This window comes from Bactrocera oleae, chromosome 2 (assembly GCF_042242935.1).
Source record: "Bactrocera oleae isolate idBacOlea1 chromosome 2, idBacOlea1, whole genome shotgun sequence".
NCBI classification, from domain to species: Eukaryota; Metazoa; Arthropoda; class Insecta; order Diptera; family Tephritidae; genus Bactrocera; species Bactrocera oleae.
The window spans coordinates 20,309,387-20,334,199 of record NC_091536.1 but is presented as its reverse complement, the minus strand read 5'-3'; the positions used below and the strand labels follow the sequence as shown (position 1 = coordinate 20,334,199).

The 24,813-nt window shown below is 31.0% G+C and overlaps 1 protein-coding gene across 2 annotated transcripts in view; it reads left to right on the top strand.

The window, feature by feature from the left end:
• The first annotated feature begins 1,042 nt into the window (after window positions 1-1,042).
• Irk1 (Inwardly rectifying potassium channel 1) overlaps window positions 1,043-24,813 on the top strand; it is a 64,784-nt gene continuing 41,013 nt past the window's right edge. The window contains exons 1-2 of one of the 2 annotated variants that reach the window (XM_014234573.3): window positions 1,043-1,331; window positions 11,766-12,332. In XM_014234573.3, coding sequence (XP_014090048.2) covers window positions 11,983-12,332 — 350 coding nt within the window. In that variant the 5' untranslated portion in view covers window positions 1,043-1,331; window positions 11,766-11,982. Of the gene's footprint in view, window positions 1,332-10,370; window positions 10,710-11,765; window positions 12,333-24,813 lie in introns of those variants that run through there. The other variant, XM_014234574.3, reaches the window with a different exon arrangement.

Genomic DNA, 24,813 nt, shown 5'->3' with positions numbered 1-24,813 from the left:
AAAAAAGTTTTATTTCGAGATAAGAAATTTACCTGAAATATATATATATTTACATACATATATTGTTGTTGTCGTGACAACGGATATATGCATATAACTATTTACAGTTATTTGTTTTCAACTGTTTTGAGCTATAAGCCCTGCCAGCTACCACTTCTTTTGAATTAACTGTAAAATATAAATTATAAGAGTATTATTCATTATCATGTCGAATACTGAATATGGGACACAAACACGGTAATTTACGTTCACAATTTAGAGAGAAATGTCCTTTAGCTGTAAAGACTTCGAAAAGCCATACCATGACTTTTGTTAGAGGAAGAAGGTCAAATATTCAGACTAAGACAAAATCTTGACATCATGAGGATTATTTAGTCTCATTTTCTTGGTTTTCGACTGGAAAGAAACCGGAAAACCACTTACTATACGTTACTATAAGATATTATTCAATTGCCCAATTGGCGTGAGTCCTTGATAAGGTGACAACGCTTCGGTATACCTTTTGTTTGGAAGTGAAAATCAATGCATCAGAGCTATATATAACGAAATAACGAATAATCGAAACAAGCTTCTTTTTGGTTTTCTACAAATATTATTGTAAAATGTACTCAGTGGTTGAAAGTGTTTATCTAGTTAAAGTGTGCTTAGGCAGGCACGCTGATATTAGCTTAAGCTAAACATAGCGTTAGTCTAAATGTATATCTACACATATATAGTTTATACATTAATGCATAACATATACTATATATGTATGCCATATATTTTCGGGCCAGTAAACTGCTCACATTAAATGTCACATGTGTGTACTCGTGTAATTGACTTATCTTGACAGCTCATTTGACTGCTTCAAATCTACAGTGCTCCCGCGCATATTTGTAAGAAAACTAAATTAGCTTTGCTTTGTAAATATTGTACAAATTTGCAACTATGCAATTTAAGGTACATTACCTACATTGAAAATTTTTCTTTTTGCTAATTATTTTCTGTTTGCGTTCAGTGCAACATGCAGTGTCGTGCTTTTGACATATTTGCCGTCAGATCAGTTCTTGCGACGACTATCAGTGCAGCCTTCACTAGTTACTGTCAACGCTATTAGGTATATTTTCCGATAGATAAAAAGCCATATAAACTTTAAAATGCTTTTCACTATTTTCAACGTTCGTCAACCTTTGGGTGCGTTGACTGACGCGGAAAGTCGAAGTGTTGCGAGTATTTACGGATTTGTTTGTGCAAAAGAAATGCGTGAGAATAACGAAACGGGTTGGCTAAAAAGTAATTAAAGCTTGTTTATTTTAAGGCGGCATCGTGTGGAAAATTTTATGATTTTTCAAGTGAGTAAAATTGATGTGTTTTAAAAATTATAAACAACATAACAAAAAAGTTTTAATATATAAAAGTAAAATCAATTAAGCTGCGGTGTTTAGCAATATTGTGTTAATTTATTTTTTTTATTATAAATTTGTTAAAATGTTGGAAGCAGAAATGTGCTATTTATGCTATATTATTATATCTTACACTGAAAAGCTTATAACAAATATTTATATTCACAATTATTATTTTTTAAATACATACATTTTTAATTTTTCCAAAATTTATTTTGTAATTACTTTTTAATTAAAATTTTTTTTTTTAATTTAAAAATTTTTTTATATGTAATATGCTTTTCTCCTGCCCTAAACATAATTATAATCGCTTTAACCGCAACTTCCAAGTCGACTTATATATTACTCATACGCTATGTCACCCAGAAATGTGATGGCGAGATTACTTAAAAATTTCGACATTATGAAATGTTAAAACGTATACCTCGCAGCTTAAAATGTGCTAAAACTACCATGTGTTCATTTCGAAAGTTTGACATAATTTTTTTTTCATTTTAATACTGCTGCGAAAAATGAAATTTATACTGTATTCATTTTTTAAATTATATAAGTTTATAAACTTTTAAAGCGAGTGCTTCCCAGTAAGCTAGCCTAAGTAATCAATTCAAAATAAATGCATTATTTTGTGTTTGTGTCAACCAAAACAAATTGAGTTTTATTTGACGCTTTCTCATATTTATGGTAAATAAACCATTTAAGCGGTCGTTGACTACTTGTTGCAAGAAAAGTTGTATTTGGGTATGGCATTCAAATAATATAACTTTGTGTGAGAACATATTTATTTGCATAACTTTTGAGCAGTTCGCTGACATTTTCTTTTTCATTTTTTAGCGCGCAAGTGTGGGTTCTTTGTACTTATAGATAATTGCAAATTCGTATACAAACTCTATAGAGTTTATACTGCTGTATAGATACATATCTATGTAAAGTTCATGGGCTAGTTTCACACTTTTAATATGGAAAATTAATCTCTGCTAATTTATTTTTATCAAATTGTGCAGTTCATAACTGTTTTGGTATGTTGTTGTTTTCATGTTTATGATTTCCCAGCTACCCCAATACTCAATAAATTAGTAAACACTCATAAATTCAATCTTCCAAGTATGTATTATAACCATTTAATTAACCATTTGTTAAGCGTTGTTAAATTGAAAAATAATTAATTGCATCTTTACGCTAATACAACAAATATTTTTTCATAGTAGTTAGACAAATATACATACAAAATATGTCAACAGTGAGTTTTTTCTTCCAAATCTGCTTTTTAGAAGCGACCACAGTTTTGAGTTTAAATTGTGTGACTTCATTGTTAAAGCGAAATTAAGTATCAAAATATATTACTAAAAGCTTTGAAGCATTTTTTTTAACAACTAGTGCACTCGGCAAAAAAATCATTTATGTTTTAATTTTTTTATGAGTTAGGTAAAGTAATAAATACTAACTTATTCTTTCATAGCAACTTATAGCAACCACCTGTTAGGCATTTTAATGGCATTTTAAATGCGTTTTGAATTTATCACTATAATTAAAACACAACTTTATTGTCTGCTAGGAAATGAAAAGATTTTTAAAACACACCATTTTGTTGATCATACGCCGCGTGGTACCTTTGATTATTTATTTATCCATTGTGTTAAAAATAAAATATGCTGTTTATCACAGTGACGAACAGTGGACTTCAAAAATGCACACTCGATTGGAGGTTACTTTTAAACGGGGAATATAAATGTATTATACTACTTATTATATTGCTATTAAAAAAGTTTCAAGTAATGCATTAAAAATAATTTAATTAACATTTAAATTAATTACAATATATCCTGAACAGGGTCGATTTAGCCATGTCTCTCTCTATACTCGTATATGCGAATTAGTCGCTTATTTTTTGATAGATATCGATCTGAAATTATGCACACGTTATTTTCACCCCAAGAAGCTGCTCATTTGTCGAAGCTGCTGATACCGAACCACTACAACCTTACAAACTAACCGATCAAAATCAAGTCCTGGTATGGAGAAATTTTTTATTTGACAAGATATCTTCACAAAATTAATCATGGATTGTTGCTCAATACAATACTACAATATTTAAAAGAATTGTTCAGATCGAATAACTATAGCATATAGCAGCAAAGCAATTTGCCTAATCAAAATCATGCTAAAGATCATCATAAAGGATATATTTTCCTTATTATTTTTTCAGAAAAATCTTTATTAAAAATAATGTTCAAATTTCTAATCCCAAATAACAAAATAAATTCTCAGTTCTAAATACCGGATAGAAAATTAATATCTAAATATTTGAAAAACTCCGACTGTAAATTAAAAAAAAGTTATCTTTAAAACACAATAATTTATCATTATCATCTTCTGCCTCTTTCATAGTTCGACAATATATAATATAATTCGCAAAATATAATAAATTGAATTACCAGCATTTTGAACAAGGAATACTGAAAAAAATCGCTTAAATTTATTTTGTTAATATGTATTAAATCTTTTTATCTTTGTAAAACTAAATCTTATGTTTGATAAAATTTCATTATAGCTCAGCACCTGCCTTTGGTTTTATTTATATTTACATTTAATTATTTTTAAGCTTCTTCCGTTAGAAATATGTAAATATTTGCTATTTATCTCGTTTCACTCCAGCTTGTTGGTTTGAACATTTTATTATTTTAAATTTCTTATTTTAATTTTTAAGCTAAAAATATTTTGTCAAGTTTTTATACCGACTTTCAGTTTAAAAAATTAAACTCTGAACCGATTTTTAATTTTCTCTGGCTACTATTAAAACCTTTTGTATTATCTTTGTGATTGCATAGCATTGACATGAAGCAGACAATATATAACCTTCGGTTTCGCGATAAAAACCCTTCGCCAAATCTTTCTGTGCCTCTACACATCCTTCAATAGATCGATAAATTGAAGTTATTAATTTATAAGAATTACATTTCTCTGGCATAATGTTGAAATGTTCTACGATATTGTTTTCCATTTTATAAAGGTTTATACATCTACTTGCCACACTGTGCTGCAGGGCAAGCGAACAACTCTATTCACTCGTGCATAATTGCTAACAAAAGCCGCGTGATAACAAACGCGTTGGCTGCTCAAGCAACGTGACTGCGCTATTCAACTAAATCTAATAGATGTGGAGCTACTTTTGATGTCATAAGTATTAAATTAAATTTATTTCGTATTTTTCGGTGTGATGCTTTTGAATAATATCGTATAAAGCATTTGATATTGTACTAAAGGGATATATTTGCCCTGCCTTGAAGAGAATATAAATGAAACTGGGAAAAAATAGCAGGAAAAAGAAATGATAATACTAAATGACTGACACAATTTCATTACTCTGAATCCTTGTTGAATAATAATACTGCATTATATTTAGCAACACCAGTCGAGATCTCCCATGGCACACGCGCACACACATTGTAAGCATTTGTTTATAATTGCACATTTGAAATAAATACCGAGAAAATTGCATTTTCGTGACGAATAAAGAGTTTTTGAAAACTGCAGACAGTCAAAAAAAAAGTGAAATAATACGCCGCTTTGACGTCAATCGAATTTTCCATAGCGAATTTGAAATTAATGTATAAATTGATGAAATTGCAATTTCTCAGCGAATAAAAAGCAATTAAATACAAACTGTTGGAGATATGAAATTAAAACAGTTATAATTGAATACAATTGCTAAAATTAACGGTGCTTAATGAAAATTAACGGTGAAATTAAAACAGTTATAATTGAATACAATTGCTAAAATTAACGGTGCTTACTGTAATTTACTAAATAATATAAATGGTATTTTTGAAAAAAGCAGGTTTCTGTCTATGTTTTTTATTTTTGGTACATGCCTTTGCTAAATATCACTAAAAATGAAAGCAATTACAGTTACAACTGTCTATGATTGACAATCGCTGAAATTACTTGCTGCGTCTGTTTTAAACGTAGTTTTTGTACATTTTCTATTTTTGTTTTATTTATTTATTTTTAAATTATTGATGTGCTTTTCACAATTTTTAAGATTTTTTTAGGACAATTATAATACTTAATACCATAACATAATTTTATTTTTGCTCTTCGTTTTATTTTCGCTGCAGAGTTCGGCTCAGCTAATAAGCATTTACTAAATACGTAACATATTTGTTTTACTAGAAAAAAATCTCCGAATCGTCTTTGTAAATGCAAAGGAAAAGTTGAGTTGCATTAAACTTGTTAAAGTGAAACTCAATACACTAAAAACGTGATAATTTAGTGGCTAGGGCGAAGTACAAATAATATTTAATAGTCGTAGAAAATGAACGCAATATTTATTAAGAGAAGTGTGTTTGTTTACGGCAAATACTTGAGCAAGCTTCTTTTAAAACTTGTAGGTACTGTTGCTTATAGATACTGATACAAACTTACTACATATTTGCGTTACTGAAGGTTCTTAATAAAGTTATATAACTGGTTATAAATAATGCAAATATTTTGATATTACTCTCTAATATTTCAGAAAAATTCATAAACATTAAATTCAGTTTTAAATTCTCTACTAATTTTCAACTGTTTAAATATGCGTTAAGCTCGTGTTGTATATCACCAAATCCGACCTTTTAAATTTTTTTTAAATGCTATTCTAGAGTATTGGTACTTATTAGCTTGTGATATAGCCTACTTCTGTCTTCCAGCTGACTGATTGATAATTTTGATACATATATCCTAGTTGGTTGTTCGTTTCGCCACTCCCAAGAAAAAGAGTCATCGCATCCTTATTAACTTTTACTGTTGAAAATCCATAAAATTAAGCATAGTTTAAAAGTTTGTTGCTTAAGTTTTTTGTTTTAATACTCGCGTCGACTCTCATAATAAGTCGGCAAAATAATACTCGTAAAGCAACAACACAAACTGGGTAATTTTAGTATTCGGCGAACACGATTTTACATGTAGTGACTGGAGCAAAAAATTGTCAAAACATCAAGAGAATAAAAAAACAAATATGTTTGTTAGCCAAAATGTTATCTGTGCTGTTAGGTACTCGCACACCTTTTTGATAATTATTTCTGCGTTGTGCACTCGTTTCATAGTCGCTTATATATAAGCGAGTTGCCTCTGCAATTAATGTTAATTGTATAATTAAAAGGGCATTTTTCGGAAATCAAAATGCATCCTGGAGATGCGAGGCATCGATCCCCGTACCTCTTACATGCTAAGCGAGCGCGCTACCTTCTGAGCTACATCCCCGTAATGATAATTACATTGAACTATTTATTTCAATATACTTATATTGATTCAAAATAAGCATAACGGCGATATAACTGTTTCCAAAAAACAAAAGGCACTTCAAAAAGCATATGCAACACAATTGGCAACAAATATTATTCACAGTAGTGTCCGTTAATACGTTAACCAACAAGATTAAGTTTGAAAATGGAAAAAATGAAAATGTAAGTCAAATTATATAATCAGTGAGTGTGAATATAAAATATTTGCTATATTTTTTTTTATAGATTTGAAAATTTAGAGACATTTTTCATATTTAAAACCCTTCCTATTACTAAAATTTAGAAAAGCCGCTTTTTGTTCATCGACTTGTTAGCTGGTTTCACTGTACTTGTAAGCAATATGCAAGTAATGTCCGAATGTATAGTTCGAAACAAACGCCAGACCATGAATTCAGTAGCCAAAATAAAATGCTATATTTTAAAGCAAATTCCATATCATCAAAAGTTACCAACACAATCAATAAAATAATGTTGCAGATCATATAAATACATATACTCACCTATATATATATATCTGCAGGCACCTACTTTGATAGACACAATCTATTCAGTAATTATACCCTGAACAAGTTATATTAAGTTTGTCACCAAATTTGTAACACTCGGAAGGAAAATAATCGACAAGCTGAGTTGATTTAGCCATATCCGTCTGTTTGTCTGCCTGTCTGTATATAAGCTAATTAGTCCCTTAGTTTTTGAGATATCAATCTGATATTTTGCACACGTTCTTTTCTCCGCAAGAAGCTGCTAATTTGTTGGAACTGCTGATATCGGACCACTATAGCATATAGCTGTCAAGTTCTTGTATGTAAGCTTTTTTATTTGTGTATTATGGCTTCGGTGCAGCCGATGTTAACGTTTGTTTTTGTTTTTAAGCTCTAATTAATCGCCTTTGTTCACATGAATGGAGTAGATTAATATGCTTGTCAGTGCTTTGTATAACTTCTTGTATTGCTTTTCAATTTCCGTTACATGACCGTTGCTTTCGCTTCAAATTCGAAAACTGTGTGTGTACTCGCACAAGTGATAATATTTTGAGTTAAACAAAATATAACAGGGATGTAGCTCAGATGGTAAAGCGCTCGCTACGCATTTGGGAGGTACCGGGATCGATGCCCCGCATCTCCAACAAATTAATTTTCCAAAAAAATTGTATGTTAAATTTGATAGATATGTTTTGGATATAAGTTGATAGTTCTTCAGTGCAACTTAAATATTCTTCAGATAGAAGGAAAACTGTGAATATCTCGCATAATTTTAGTGATAGCTATTATATAGAGTTTGTATAGGACTAGTTAAAATAGAAGAATAGAAGAAAAAGGAAAAGGAAGTGAGGTTTATAAATGACTAAAAAATAAATAAAAAAAAACTTTCTGCTAGCAAAGCACATTCTTATTTATGGAATTGCGTATTAATTGTGGACTTGGAATAAAGATTTTACTTTTTTTATATCATATGTTGTAACCATGTTTCCAACGAGCATTTTAGATTTATTAGATAAAAATTACAGTTAACTCTTTTCAAATCACATTTTAAAATTATATTTTAATAATAAAAATCTATTACTAATGAAATATTATGACAGCCTCTCAACAATGGACCGACAGATTAATGAAAATTAATTTGTGATTTGTGAATTATAAATGAGAGCATCCACACCAGCAGACGTTGCCCTTAAAGAAAAATTTTACTGAACCAAGAACGCTCAGATTAAGCATCGACTCGAAGAGAAAAGACTCAATTCATTGTTTGTTCATATTATTACAGTTACTAGGGGTGTTATGGCGTCAAATGAGTGAAGTGGCAAATTGAGGTTTATTGAGCACTTTCTAGCATTGTCATGGCTAATATGGAATATTTATTAGATGTGTGAGTAACTGAGATAGCTAGATAAAAATCACAAAAATATTAAAAACAACAATATGAAAACAATAACAATGGATCAGCTGGTTTAAAGTGGCGTGGAATTGCCTATGTATTCAGGTTGGATTTTGTGTTTACATTCATTAGCCGGCGCGATCGCGCTCATTTTGAAGTACGTATGTATGTATGCAAGTGTTCATATACAAATAGTCATATATGTACATACGCGAGTGTAAACAAAACGTGCACAATAATTTTTTGCTGTACACAAACACATAACCAAATTACAGAATCGCAACGGTTTGTTTTTACTTCTTCTCATTATTCATTCATCTACTTCCTCTATACATACACACATATATACATGCATACATATGCAAACTACGTTGCTGAGGTGTTGTCGCAGTCACTGCCACCCTTACCATTAACAACAACAAGAATTGTGTGTACCGGTTTTTGCTGTTGTTGCCGTTGTAGGTACTCGTAGCGACCACAGCTATTGCCACCACTGGCTGGTGCTGCTGCCGTTGGCTGCTAGTACTTCAGCTAGCCGCGTGGTTGGCTCTGTTGAGCGTTTGTGCGGCTGATTGACTAAATGACAGAATGTTTGGAAAATAAAATAAACGCGACGCGCTCGAATGTCAAGTTAATAAGTGATTGTTGCTCGTTACGGTCACATCGGGCAGTATTACGGTGCTATGGTCTAACGAAGAATAACGTAAAGTAGCGACGCGCATGCGATTTGGAAACGGTTGTAACGTGGCAGACCAACGGAACGGCCGTTAGTCATTTGAGTGTGGCGTTATTCTGACGGTTAGGGATTTGATTGGTCACAATTTTGGCAATGCAAATAAGTCATTAGTGTTGTAGCGGGGGTGATTTATAAAAAAAAATCAAACAGAGAAAAAATGATAAAAGTTTTGTGTAAAAGTAAAAAAAAAACATTTATGCAGCAAAAATTCAGTACATTGTGAAATTTTTGTTGAAATTAAAGAAAACAAAAAAAAAAAAAACAGAAATGTATGCTGTTAAAATAAAGATTTTTAGTAATTATGAAATGAAAAAATGGACAGTAACCAAATATGCATTGAAAAATTTTCTTGCAAGGTTACATACAGTATTTTACCATGCATATTAGATGCAAATGTAGGTGTATGTACTGTGTCATTTTTGAACATTTAGTTCTTTCCGCATTTTATAGCTGCTGTCATATTCGAGCGTATACTAAATTTGGCATAAATGCTAGAAAAATAAACGGTTATTTTGTTTTAGTATTTACATGCGCAGTAAAATTGAACGGAATCGGTGGTAGTAAACATTGAATATTATAAAGTCAATGAAGGCAATTTAAAAATTCTAAAGATGTGAAATACTATGAATATAAAATTTATGAGTGCGATCTTATTTTTAGAAACTAAAAGTAATGGTTTTAGAAAATAAGCAACAAGGGAATAGAAAAGATGTAAAACTTTTGACGTAACATTTTCTAGTAGCACAAAGAAATTTGAATAATATCAACTATAAACTTGAATTGTTGGAAAAAATAATATATTTTACGCAAATTTACGAGTACTTGCCATAATTAAAAAATATTAAAAACTAGTTTGAAAAACTATTCTGATGGCAACGGTGTGTGTGTATGGAAAGTAAACGTCGTTGGCAAAAAAATAAAAAATTAACAAAAAAAAATAAGAAAAAATAAAAAAATAAAAATACAAAAAGTTAAAATTTTGCAAGAAAAATTAGAAAATAACACTTTTGTATTTTATTACATTTTGTGAACAATTTATTTAAACTTTCTTCAACATCTTTTCCTTCATAAAGATTTTATAGATTCGTTAATGTACGAAAAATCCTTATAGAATATAAATGTTATTAACTTGTTTAGCCTTGAAAATCTGCAAAATTAAAATAAAGTTCTAATGAATGCGAAGCGCGCCAGCGAAATGGGCAATTTATTGCAGTGTTTATCTATGGAAAATAAACAACTTGGCAGCCCGTTTAACAACCACAAAGACAACAAAAATATAGCTATAATATTTAATAGCACGAATAATGACGAAAGTAAATAATAATAGCTGATATACTTACATATAACATATATATGTGAGTATATGTGCACATGTAATGAAAGTCATCAAAAATGTACAAAATAAAATTTGATAATAGTTTGTGAGAAAATGTGAGTAAATTTAAACCTATATATGAATATATACCTGTATATATACAAGTATGTATATATATAATATTTAACCGAGTATAATATAAAAGGTTTGTGTTTCTATATACCAATTCGCTTCCTGCGACATATAATATTATCTTTCACCTAACAAGTGAAAGCAAATGCAGCTCTCTTATCGTCTCGTCTATATTCCCTCATAATATCTAGCTTTATGCTGGAAACAGTCACCGACATTCCGCCCATCCGTACTTACCGCCCGTATCAAACCAAATTTGCCAAAAGTTTTGCCCATAGTGGCAACGTAGAAATCAGTTGTTCTCTTTTCTTTTCATTTGATCAATGTTGCCATTTTAGTTATAATTTTTCATAATGTAAAAGCTCCAAACTAAAATCCAACTATTAAAAATAGTCTACCTATTTATAAATTAATTTATTCGACTGTTATTATGAGTTATTTTGAAAATATTTCAAATATATTCAAGTTAATCTTTTTAATTACTACAAAATATCGCGACTGGCAACCCTGCATTGCAAGAGAACAATCAACTCCTTTCTACGGGAAAAATCCAATTTTGGCGGATATCCTACCGTACGGTCTGTAGAAGAGGACGGTAGAAGCGGTGGTGAGTGTTCATTTACATTGCGCTTTCATAAGATAGGTCGTATTAGCTGATTCGGTTTACGGAGAAGCTGCGGTAGGGCTACTACACTAAACAAAATTCAGCTTACCTAAACCGCATATTTTCCTGTTTATAGAATTACAGCACTGTTTTGAATACAAATTATTCTTCAATAATAAAGTATTTGATTTTAGACTTAATAAAGTTAACAAAAAACTTTAAGGAAATATCAAATTAGAATCAGGGTCTCTTAAATACTCCAATGCAAATTATTGGAGTTGTTCTTAAATACAATGTCTTAAACTCGAGTTACAATATTGACATTCTAATACCTGTTAAGTTACATTTATAGACCTTTATAAATGAACATGTATTTTTTTTACTTATGCTATTGTATATAAACGGAATTCAAAAATTTGTTTTTTTTTCATTACAGTTCTCCAAAAACCAATGTCGTCAAGCCATATCTCAAGCAGCATAGTCCAACTATGTGTAAAAGCCAAAGAGTTAATTACAATTGTTAAGCAAAAAAGTGTACACGTATAACCTCAATTAGTTATAAGTTTAAATAAAGTTAGTTTCAAAACATATTTCAAGTAGATACCTTTAAAGAAGTGTTATCAAATAAACGCAGAAAACCAAAAACATAAAAAATGATTGGTGACTCCGCGGATAATATTGGCGAACATGCCTGGACGAAATTACTCGACGATAAGGATAGCACAAGTAAAAATGCTGTGATTGTGAAGTCCACACGCATATCGGAGGATGATTTTGGAAAATGCACCACAAGCGAAGCCAATCCGTTGCCACTCGAACGCTTGAAGGGCAATTGCAGCAATCTGAGCAGTGGCGAGGGTGCTGCCGGCATTACTAGTACCGATGGCATCGTTGCCGAAACGAAATCGCAATTAACCCGTAAAGGCTCCCTACTCGGTTCATTCCATAAACATTTGAGACGGTCCCTGAAGGCAGTTAGCGAATCGCCTGGCCCGATTACGCGGTAAGTGTGAGTTATAACAACTAGTTTACGTAAAATAAGGTTGTTCAAAGAATTTGTTTGGGGAATATTCTTTCCCAATTCAAATTGGATTGCGGTATTTTGAATACTAGGTACATTCCATAAATTGTTTCTGATTAAAACTAACGGCTATATCTATAATATCTTCCACAAGTAAATGTTTTTACGGCTTAATTATCTATTCATAGCCACAGGCTAATATACATTCACGTTTATTTTCCTCCAATTCACGTAACACTATTTTAATAGCGCTGACGTTGTTTGTAATACTAACATAGAATTGCTGTTATTCTTGGAAAAAATTTTATTGGTGTAGCGTAAAGTCTCATGCAACTCATGTACGAAGAATTAGAAGTAGAGAAACAGCGTTATGATTTAAAAAGAAAGTAGTGAGTATTTCTGAGTTTATAACTTATATAAAAAATTAAAAGAATTTATTATTTTATATTTCTACATAATTTCCCAACAAATTACAAGGGGTTATATATTAGTGAGTTTTACACGTATCATTATCTGCTAAGTATTCCACCTGGTTACAAAATATGATATGAACTAAAAATAAAAAATAAAGTGTGAAACACGTAAGTAGTGTTCCATTCATCAAATCTAGGAACGTGGCAAATCGAATAAATACGTGTAACTGTCATAAATCAAAGGCATTGGCGCAATTAAATGAACCCAATTGAGATCTATGTAATATATATAAGAATCATTTGCTCATTCCAGATTTTCTTTCACATATACGAAATTATTTATATTCTATAATTTTCGCATAAATTTGGCTCAAAAGGTTCCTTAATCAAATTTGCATTTCCAAAGACTTTGAAGGTGGAGTTGTGCCTCCAGTGATGAATCAAACAACCCTCAGATTCCAGACAAAATCTCTACTTGGAACTTTTCATTTAATAGTCTTCAAAAAAAGGAAATACACGTAAGACTTCTTTAAGTTGTAAGGAATCTAACATTTCAGTCAACATCAAAGAAAAGTGTCGAACCGCCTAATCAGATGAAAAACACACTTATATATTTACAAAATAAGCCTGTTATAAATTTGTTATAAAAAGCAGACTACCACCCCTAACCTCAATCGTATTATTAAAATGTACCTTCTTAGATTTGCTTAGCGGCCAATTAATTGAAGTATTTACGTGTATATAGGTAAATGAATTGCTCTAGGTTTGTCTACCAGTGCGAAGCCGAATTTCCGCACCAACTTATAGAAATAATATAGGCAAAATACAAAACATTCCGATATAAATAATTGAATTAAAGAACATTTAAATTAATTTATTACCCACAGCGAGCTGAGATGATTTGAATGCGAGGCCTTTTGAGTGTGTGATTTATATAGTACAATACAAACATACATACATACATGTATAAATACTTGTACTAAGTACTAGAGAATTAAGATGTTATTACTGCTATTTGTTCGTCAAGTTGTTCACAAAAGCTCAACAATAACGATTGTTGTTGTATAGTCATTTAAAGCGATACTGTCGCTAACACACGCCACAGCCATAACAGCAACAGAATAACAAACAACAAAACAAAACTAAATAAAATGGAGGCAAGCTGACACAAAAGTGGCAATAATAACAATAATACTCATAACAATCACAAGCAATTAGAGCGCAGATTAAAATCCACAAGCTTGCGTGGGCAGTAAGTGAGAGGGGGCGTAGTGAGAAAATGCGGCGGTGAGATGGGCAGTTTAAAGCGAATTAAGCTTTTTAAAGCCATGCTTCTGATTTCAACACATACAATTTTTTTTTTGAAATGTAATAAACTATTTCTTTAACTACATATATGCATATATACACATAATTCACACCGCGTCGGTAGATTGTGAATGAATGAGCTCACAATTAATAATGCGCGTGGAAAAAAGTATATTTCTCGCTTGCTGGATTTTGTAAATTTTTCGTTGTGCTGTTATCATTTATAAAGCTTACTTTAGTAATTGAAGTTTACAACAGCGGAAGTCGTAAGTGTTGTACTTAAAGAGCGGCCGGCTTTTATGATTTTCAGCAAAGTAACATTAATTGTGGTTGTCGTGTATGTATTTATAAAAGTATGCAATAAGCTGAAGTGCACATTTAGATAGGCGTCTTAAGAGAACGGACTATGAAAATTTTGACAATATGAGAATTTCTCTCACTTTTAAAATATTGCTGTTTTATACGAAGGTGGCAGCTTAGTGGCTCTTACTGAATTGAAGATTGTTTAACCGTGTTGTTGTTTACTCAATTTAAAATTTTACCCACAGGAAGTTGTAAAAGTGTTTTTTAAAATGAACTACGATTTTTAAAATTTTTTTTTTATATTCTTGCAACATCTTGCTACTGAGTATAATTGTTTTGATAGCCTAACGGTTGCTTGTGTCACCTAACAGTAGACGAGATGGATATGGAGTTATATATATTGTATCTATATATATTATATAAATGATCAGGATGGCGAGACCTTCCGTCAGTGCAAGCGATAATGTACGAAATCGGACCATTTCCACGTCCACAAAATGCCATTACTCGAATTTGGATTATAACCCCGCTCACTCCCCAAATAACGGATGAAATAACTACTATCTCGATACCTACTCGACCGATTTCAACCAAATTCGGTAGGTAATATTTAGCGGACATTCCTACATTACGTTGCAAAATCAGACAAGAACCACGCCTACTTTCCATTTAACATCAATTTAAATTTCATCTGATTCTTTCACTTTCCAGTGTAGTAATCAAAAACCAATCCATGTATCCGGATAAAACTTTGAATGAATAATGCCTTTGATGTGTGCCACCTTATGACCAAAAATTGTTCAAGCCGTATCAAAACTATTCAAGTCCCCAGATAGCTAATATATGTACCCCAGTTCCTATTTCGAACTTTTTATCGAATCTGTGAGATATATTATAGAAAATCGAAGATAATCCTTTTCTGAGAATATTATGTCAAATATGTGTTGAATCGGATCAATAATTCCGTTAGCCCCCATCCTTATAAAAAGAGTTTTTTAATTTCCGGCTGACTTTACTTTTAAAACTAATTTATTAATAAGATAACTTGATAAGATACATATTTGATTGTAATCCATTCACGATTTCGTCGAAGAATCAATGTTGAATTCTTTCACAATATTTTTAAAGTAAAGCTTTGCTAACACCTGAAGTTATTGCCCCGGCCTTGATCCTGGCAAGTTGCAAGCGTATGAAATGTTCGGTTACACCCGAACTTAACCGTTCCTTACTTGCTTTTGTTTACATTACTAAGGACCAGTAGGTGTGACAGTCGGCCAGTAAAACCTACGATTTTTTATGGAATTGTGGCCAGTGATACGATGTTAGTTTAATTTATCAAATATACCGATTACTAATTTATATGATTTATCAAATATACCGTTACCTTAACTATTTGTGTTTTGTAACAACTCTATATGTTAGAAGTGGGCGTTGTTGTCGAAAATCGTCAGCGAAATGGGCTAGGATAGTTAAATCAGTTTGCGTGGTATGTATTTTAAACCCACCGGTATGTGGAACCACGGATACTCTTTAAAAGTTCTTTAGATGAAGCTCCAAATTTAACGATCACAGTTCCACTTACTTGTTACATACTTGTTTTTATTCAACTAATCGCTGAAATATTTATTTAAATAAAATAATTTGCATAAAATATACCAGTTATATTAAAACTCTTGTACAAACAGACAACTCATTTTGCCTCGTCATAGGTACATCTGTTTCTCCTAATCCAATACCTGTTACAACGCTATAATGTTTCAAAGCATTCAAGCCATACATACACACTTAAAGCATACCGTTGTGGGATTTGTCATTTACTAGAAAATTTTTTTAATATGTAGATATATGGTAAATCATATGTCATGATAAATTGACACAACATAAGTGGGCAAGAACATATGTGAGTACATATTTATTTATGTTTCCATATGCTTATATACATATAGTATATAGATAGGCAGTGAGTAAATAAGTGACTAAATATTGTCTAGTTTGAAATAAAAGACAAAACGTGTGAGATGAATGAAAATTAGTGTGTTGATATGCCGATAATTTACGAATACATATCTACAACTACAATTTATTATAAAAATAGTGCTTTGGCTATAAGTCAATGTTGGAGAAAAAAAATCATGTTTCACTTAAAAATTACGACACGTTATGTAAAGTGAGTTAGTGATTAATAAGGGAACGTTGCTGTGTTAAGAAATCAAATTGTGACATCTGAAGGTTAGTTTGAGAAAAGCTGAATGCCTGAATGGGAAGCGTGAATCCCCTTATGGCGTCATAATGCAAAAGAACGCAGAATCGTTGATTATTTTTGATGATATAGAGAAATGTGTTGATAGCATAAAAAATACTTTCTTATTTTAAACTGCCCTAATGACCTTAATAGCTAGTTTGCGCTTATTATGCAACAGTGAAAGTCTATTTTAGTTATCAAAGTTATTTAACACTTATTTTCTTGAAGTAGTGAAATATTAGAAAATTTAAGCTCAGTTTGCTTTGGAATAATTTACAAATAATCAAATATACCTGGTCAATGGCAATGCTTAGATTTATTTGATTTATAGCACAGTGCAGAAGCCTTTGAAAATGGTAAAAAGTGAAAGAAACTCATAGTAGGTTGAAACTCATTGGAAACGAAAGATAAAATGACAAACAAAAAAAAAATATTTACGGGCGAGCTGTGGCCTGCAAGAGAAATCGTGGGTCGTGATTGAATTTTTGAGAATTAGAAATTGTTTATCTCGATTTCAGGCAAAACTGCGAATATAACTTTAGTATTAACACCGTTTTCACATAACCTCAAAATTTATGTGAACAATTTGAATAGCCAAGTGTTTCGTAATTTTTCTTTTATTTTGTACCAAAAAAATTTTCTTTCGCGAAATTTACTGCTTACCTTACACCTGACCTCATTCTCTGTATAGTTAGGTGGAATCGCTACTTCAACTAGAATCTAAGTAAAAAATACTTCTTTGTAGTTATATATGGTTCTTATGTGGCAGTTTTGAAGTGAATGAGTATTTGGCAATTGAAAAATCTGTTATACAAAGTTTCGTTTGAATTAATGTAAACCCTTATTTTATTGTAAATTGTGTTATCATAAACGTCATATGAATATATCATAACTCCACTTGATACAGACGGTGTTCAAAAGAGCCGTTTTGAACAGTAAATGTATATCTCAAAGTAAGCTATTTTAACTATCTTAGTCATTGTGCGTCATAATGTGGGAATGACGTGATGCCTGGAAGTAAACACGACTTAATAAGCTTAATAAATGGCGTAAGTGACGCTATGCATCATGCCTGTTAAATAGGTATGTATATTCATTTATGTATATAATTGTGTGTGCATCGTGTGTGCATGCAAGTGCACGTGAACTTATTTCCAATGTATGAATGAAACTTGTTGTGTTATTATTACAATTTTTTGTTAAAAGTAACGCAAAATTATGAGGAAACCCCAACCGGCTACTTATTGACTTATTTATTTCGTTTTAAAAATTTCTTGGAACTCATTTTAATAATGTCGATTTTTGTTTTGTTTTTGTAGTCGTCTTTTATTTTTATTATCTTTTGTTTGTTATTCTGGTATTTAAAAAAAAAATTATATTTTTTTTGTCGCAAAGAAGCATGTTCGCAGCAATTCGGTTAACACCTTTATTTAAACAATTAATATATATGTAGCGATATAAATAAATATGCGTTTATATACGAAAAGTGTATGAAAATTAATTTTGTGTATGCTAAAATTATTGTTAACTTACTTTTTAACATACGTATGTATATTCATGCAACAGCGCTACATAAAAATGTCATTTGTCATTTTCCTATTAAGACAAAGAAGTTAAGTTTTTTTTTGTTTTAATTTACATAAAAAATAAGAGTCATTTATATGCGTGACGCATTCAATGTGGCGTATGCAATTCGGTTTTGCATTAACCCTCGTTTTCATTGACCACACACCTCCGTTCCCTTTCGCCGGCACAGCAACTATTTTACTCTTTACTTGTGTTGGCTAGTTGGCAGTGTGCCAACATTGAATAATTGCATTGTGATTTGCCGCTGCAATTGTTTTTGTAACATGTTATTATTTATAGTTCTCTTACAATGCGTGCTAAAATATATGATACATACGCTTGCTATGAAGATTAATTAAATATACATTTTTTAATAACTAGATAAACAAGTTTTTATGTTTTTAATAGCGAGGAGGGAATTATATATTTTATTTTAAGATTCGGAATTTTCTTAACTGAAATATTTCTGAAAAAATATTTTGGTAGTAAATTAGTATTCCTATTGAAAGGTGTAAGAGGAATTGTGTTCTGATAACATTGCATATTCTAATGAAAGAGTTATAAAAATGTGAAATAATTTAAAAACGTTAAATTATTGTTATAAACAAAACATTTTTTATAGTGTGTTTTTAGAATATTATAGAATTTCTGTTATATTATATTTTAACATACATATGTGATTTTAAATAAATAATTAAACTAAATTATTTTTGAATAATGTTATGAAAATGCAAAGTATTTTAAAATCGTTTAAATACTTTTCATTTTAATACATTTTTGTTTTATAGTTTTTTATTAATACATTTTTTATAATATTAAAAAACATTTTTTAAAATAATTTTTTTATATTTTTTGTGTTATTAAATTTCCGTCCTAAGCTTTTTGGAAATATATATTTTTTTTCAACATACATTTTACAATAAAATATTTGTTAAATAAAAAGTTTGTTCAAAATTTTTGTGTTAAGTTTTTTTATAATTATTTTCTTAACAAATTGTTTATAATATATTAAAAAGAAATTTTAAAATAATTTTTCTTGAGGTTTTTTCAATTTTATTTATATCAGTCAATTATTTTAACCCACTGTACATTTTGTCATAGCTAATTTTCCACTGCTTTGTTCTAACAGATATTAGCAGCATTTCTTATTTCTGCAAATCACCCACAGCGAGTTGTAAATCACATTAATTGCTTTGACTTTTGATGGAGACTTTTTTCTTTATTCAACTTTCGCACCTCTTTGTTTGTCTCTTACTATGCTTGTGCTTTCCGTGTTTGTGCTGTTTGTTTTCTTCTATCATTTGAATTCTAAGAAATGTAAAATGCTGTTAATGCTTATTTAAGAAATGTATCTGTTAGGGTGTGTATTGCTGCAAATATATTTAGATATTTTTCTATGTTGCTAAGTGCATGGGCTGCCGTATAATTCTGAATTGACTAGTCTTGGGTGACCAGTTGAGTTCTTCAAATGTAAAGTGTACACATTTTTTTACAAAAACTTATTGAATATTAAGGAATTTCTAAACGTTTTACATGTGACTTCAGGTTTATGCTTATTTCAAGTGATTATAAATTTGTTTATTTTTTTAGTTTGAATTATTGATTACCATGCAAATGCAGTTCTAATATTGCATACATGTGTTGCTATCTATTTTTTTGTCAAATGGCTTAAGTTTTGTTTGCAAAGTCAATAAATCAATTGTAGCTTAATGATTAACATAATTTATTAATCATAATAGAGCTGCCATAAATTTCTTCGTACCTGTATTTACCAATCTTGTGACTCGCCTTGCTTACACACGAACTCTATTTCTGTTTTTTCCAGTTCATTGTCACTAATCGCATTTAAAAGCAATTCATTTATAAAACAGTGATTAACATTTAATTAGAATGGACATGCGAAATGTGAAAAGCGTAGGCAAACAGAAAAGCAACAACAACTCCAAGCGCCGATCAGCTGTCGCAAATCAAAGCACGAGTGCGGCTAATGTAAGGCGATTATTATTATTATATTTATGATATTTTTTTTTTAAATATCATTATTTACAATTCCCATTATACTGTTTTTATTAATAAATTGCGCACGTTGTGCTATTGATTTTTGTTTTTGTTCTGTTGTTGCCGCATTACGAGCATTTGCGTTAACTGTGTCAGCGATTTTCATTCGCGCTGCATGTTGTTATTGTTGTCGCTTGAATGTGCAGCAACGTGAAATCATTAAGAGCACATAAATGTCACAAGGCATTTACATCATTTTATTAAAATATTTCCGCCGTCTCTTTTATTTATTAAATATATTTGTACTCTTGCAACATGTTGCTACAGAGTATATGTTAATAGTTTTGTTCATCTAACGGTTGTTTGTGTCACCTATGACTAATCGAGATGAATATGGATTTATATAACATTACCATAACTAAGCTCTACAATAAGATACAAGTCACCTTATGACCAAAAATTGTTCAAGTCATATCAAAACTATTCAATTCCCCAGATACCGAATATGCGGACGTCAGTTCCTATTGCGAACTTTTTACCGAAAATATCGGTCAACCTGTCATATATATTATTGAAATACTAAAAGTATTTTCCCCGGCTTTGATCCTTGCAAATTGCGAGTGCTTAAAATGTTCGGTTACAGCTGAACTAGCCCTTCCTTACTTATTTATACAATACAATTTTTAATTTCGTCGTTAAGTGGCTGCGCAAGCGTAAGTGAAATACGTAGCAGTTGTAACATTTTGATCTCTTACACAACTCGCCGCCCACACACACACACACACACACGTATGTCGATAAAATTGAAAATTCCAAAAGTTAAGTCGTACTCATTAAGTGAAAAGATTTAATTAAGCAGGCTTGTTTGTACGTTCGGTACAACATGGCGTATACGCAACATTCGAAATGCGCTCACCGTGCTTATGTGCGTGTGTGTATGTGAAGGTAAAAAATGGAATTGGGTTATACTTGGCAGACGCTTGACTGCAGTGAATGCCCAGCAACGAAAAAATTAAAAATTTCAATGAAAAAGAATTTCGCTATAATTCTTGGCTTCTTCGGATCGGTTGTTGAAAATTCAATGTTGTACGAGTATATATGTTAATTGGAATCGAAAATATGCAAGCAAATTTGCACAATTTAATTTTTGATTATGACATTGGCTTAAATCGGAAAAATTCCTCTGTTTTACAAACAAATGAAAGAATAAACTGCTTAAGTAGCCATTTATATTTATATAGTATGAAATTAACAAAGAACTTTTAGAGCGAATAAATATTGTATAAGAATTGCAGTTAGTAAAAAAAGTTGCTCGTTTTCAATTAACATACAGCAAGTTAGCAACTTTAAGCAAGTTTATATTAAAAAGACTGTGTGAGAAGCTACAATGAAATAAATGATTAAATTATATATTGTAAAACTAAAAAATGTAGAAAAAAAATTTAGTTAAATCTTGAAGAAAATTATATAAATACAAAAATATAAAAGAAATAGTCTATAAAAAAAAATTTTTTTTTCATTCAAAACTAATAAAGCAAAAATTAAAATATCATGAAATTATTATAATGTTATATAATAAAATAAAATAAAATTTCTGAAATAATATATATGTTAAGAATTTTTATATAATTTAAACGAATTATAAATATAAAAAAATAAAATTATTATTCAAGTATGTATGAACATACGAGTATATTAGGTTGGGTTAAAATAAAACAAATATTTTTTTCGCTTTGTAGTTTTTTTTAGCTTATAATAACCAAACTTTAACTATTAATATTTTTTAAACGGTTAGATCTATGAAAAAATCGTAACCATTTTCTGGAGCATTAAATTTCTAAAAAAGCAAGTATTCTTTCAAGTAGCTGGAAGCGAGATATGAATTTTTCTATCTGATAATAAGCAAAAATTGAAAACCGTAAGCCCGAAAATCTTACCGTTACAATTAAAAGCTTTTACTTGGAGAGCCTTTCTTAGAGGTGTCTAAAAACCTATTTTTCAGAATGCTAAGCGAAAAAAATTCAATTTTGTTTTGACCCAGCCTAATATACAATATATACACATTTCTACTAAAATAAATTTCTATAAACAAAAACTGACCTATAATTACACCGAAGCTTTCTAAGCTGTTAAAACCTCTTTACCCAACCTTCTGTTATTCCAAGAAATCTAAACAGCAATTTTCTTATTTATATGATTAAGAAATTTTTTAGCATTTGTGTGCGTTTAATTTTCAGTCATAGCTAATTTAAATTTCTTTGTGTCATTTAAAAATTAGTGCAGCTTACTCACCTCGTGTGATAAGCTCTCCGCTGTTCACAAACTGTATGGTACAAACAAACTTTTTACTGTCAGTACAAAACGCTTTTGTGTGATTATGTTTTAATTGCTTTTGTTGTTGTTGCTGAATTTTTTAAAGCTGGTATCAGTTGCCTGGCTGCAAGCCCTGTAGGCACTTGAATGACCTGTTATTAAATGATGCCCCCACTATCTTGCTGCAATTTGTCAAATATAACATTCAAGACTGGTGAATCGAACAAGCAAGCAGTTGAAAGTAAAGAGAGTTTGTGCTGTGTGTGTGATTCTAGTGGTTTTACCAATTTTATGTAAGGTATCTATCTCTTTTTCTCAAATGTTTGGTTTATAATCTTTCGAGTAGCGATTTTAATACACAGTTGGTTTCTCAAATACTTTAACGAATTTTGTTTCATTCAACAAGATATTCTCGACACTTAAACTTAGAGGCTTACCGTATCGTTTGTGAATTGGAATTGGTTTTTGCGCCCTCTTTTGACATTCTATTTGCAGAGAATTTGGCACTTTTGGTTGAGTGTCGCGATTACGTGCTTCTCTTTTTATAGTTTAAGCAAAATGTTTTATACCGATGCACGGGAGAGTTTTGAGAGCCGCTGTTATCTCTCTAATATGTTTATTGTTTGGACAATTTTTATATTTTTGCGATGTGAACAGAGCTGGCGGAAAATTTTCTACTATCTCTCGACCTCACTTAATAATTTCTTTATTTGAAATTCTTTCTTTTCAATTAGAGCGATTGCAAAAATCCGCAAGCAAAATCTCAAGTTCGATCTAAGTAATATAGGTATATCAGCTTCAAATAAATTTCTACTTGGGCATAGCCGATGTGGTATGTGCTTTGTTTGTCGTATCTTGTTTCGTAAGCCCCTACTTAGACGCTTACGAGTATATCAAGTAGCGTTTTTTATACGATTTTTCGGGTTTTTTGATTTATTTTTATTCTTTGTGTTGTTGTTTCCCTGAGACTGACCGCTTCAGCTATGTGGTATGCGACCAGATACTACAAGTCTTACCTACCTACCAGAAGCAACTCCGCTTGACAGCCAAACAGCTGACGCCGAAGGAGAGTGAAGCGCGGCGCATTGACACTACAACGAAACAACACAAACAACAACAAGCCAATCAGCTAACTCACTAACCAAACAAGTAAGCAACCAGCAATACTTTGCGGTGAATGCGGCGGAGGACAGCACGAGGTTGCTGAGCTGGAAGAAGTGTAACAATAAAAGAAACCCAACCGGCGCTGTCAATTTTCAGTTTGGCACGAAACGTCGACTTACCGAGTTGTGTGCGAAGTATTGTGGCGTGTTTACCGCGCAAATTCGTGTCGCTTTGTAAACCAAAACAACGAAGCGTTTCTATAATCGTTAGAATTATTGAACTTTAAATTCTTTTCTTCTCTTTATTTTTTCGTGAGTACTGTTTAGTCACACGAAGTGAGGCGTTCAAAGTATTGAGTGACGCAGGCGCATTTTGATAGCGCAAATGCTTGGTAGGTGAAGACGGTATTTATGGAAAGTGAACATTGAGTTTTTTCTTGTGCAAATGAAGTGTGTCAGCTGTTGAATTTTTCAATAAATATTAATGAAGTTGCTTTAAAAGTGCGAATGCGGCGCTACACTGTGCGTAATTTTTGTTGTTTTTGTTTGCGCTTGCGCTCTAAAGTGGAGAGCACTGCTACAGGAGCATTTATAATTGTTATACTATAAACCTTAAAGGCTGTTTGTTGTTAGTTTTGGACTTCGAATAACCAACCGATGATCTACTAAAAAATCAGTATAAATAATTTTGAAAAGAAAATGTTATAATATCAAATTGTGATTAAAAGTTCAATGAAGGCGTTGTACATACATACGTATGCATGTTGGTTTCAAAAGTGTATTGACAATTTATTATGAAATTAAATTACTCTACCTTGAACAGGGTATATTAAGTTTGCCATGAAGTTTGTAACAGCCAAAAGAAAACGTCGGATACGCTATAAAATATATATATATATATATATACAATATATGAAGGATCAGCGTGACGAGCTGAGTCGATTTAGAAATGTACGTCTGTCTATGCTTTCGTCTGTTTGTATATAAGCGAACTAGTTCCTCAGTTTAAAAGATGTAGATCTAATATTTGGCACACTTCTTTTCTCTACAAAAAGCTGCTTAGTTGTTATCTGACCGATCAGAAACAAGTTCTGGTATGGAAAACTTTTTTATTTGACAAAAAATCTTAACGAAATTCGGTAAACATTATAATCCAAAACAGTCCTACAATCACCGAATATATTGTTTAGATCGGAAAACTATAACATATAGCTGCA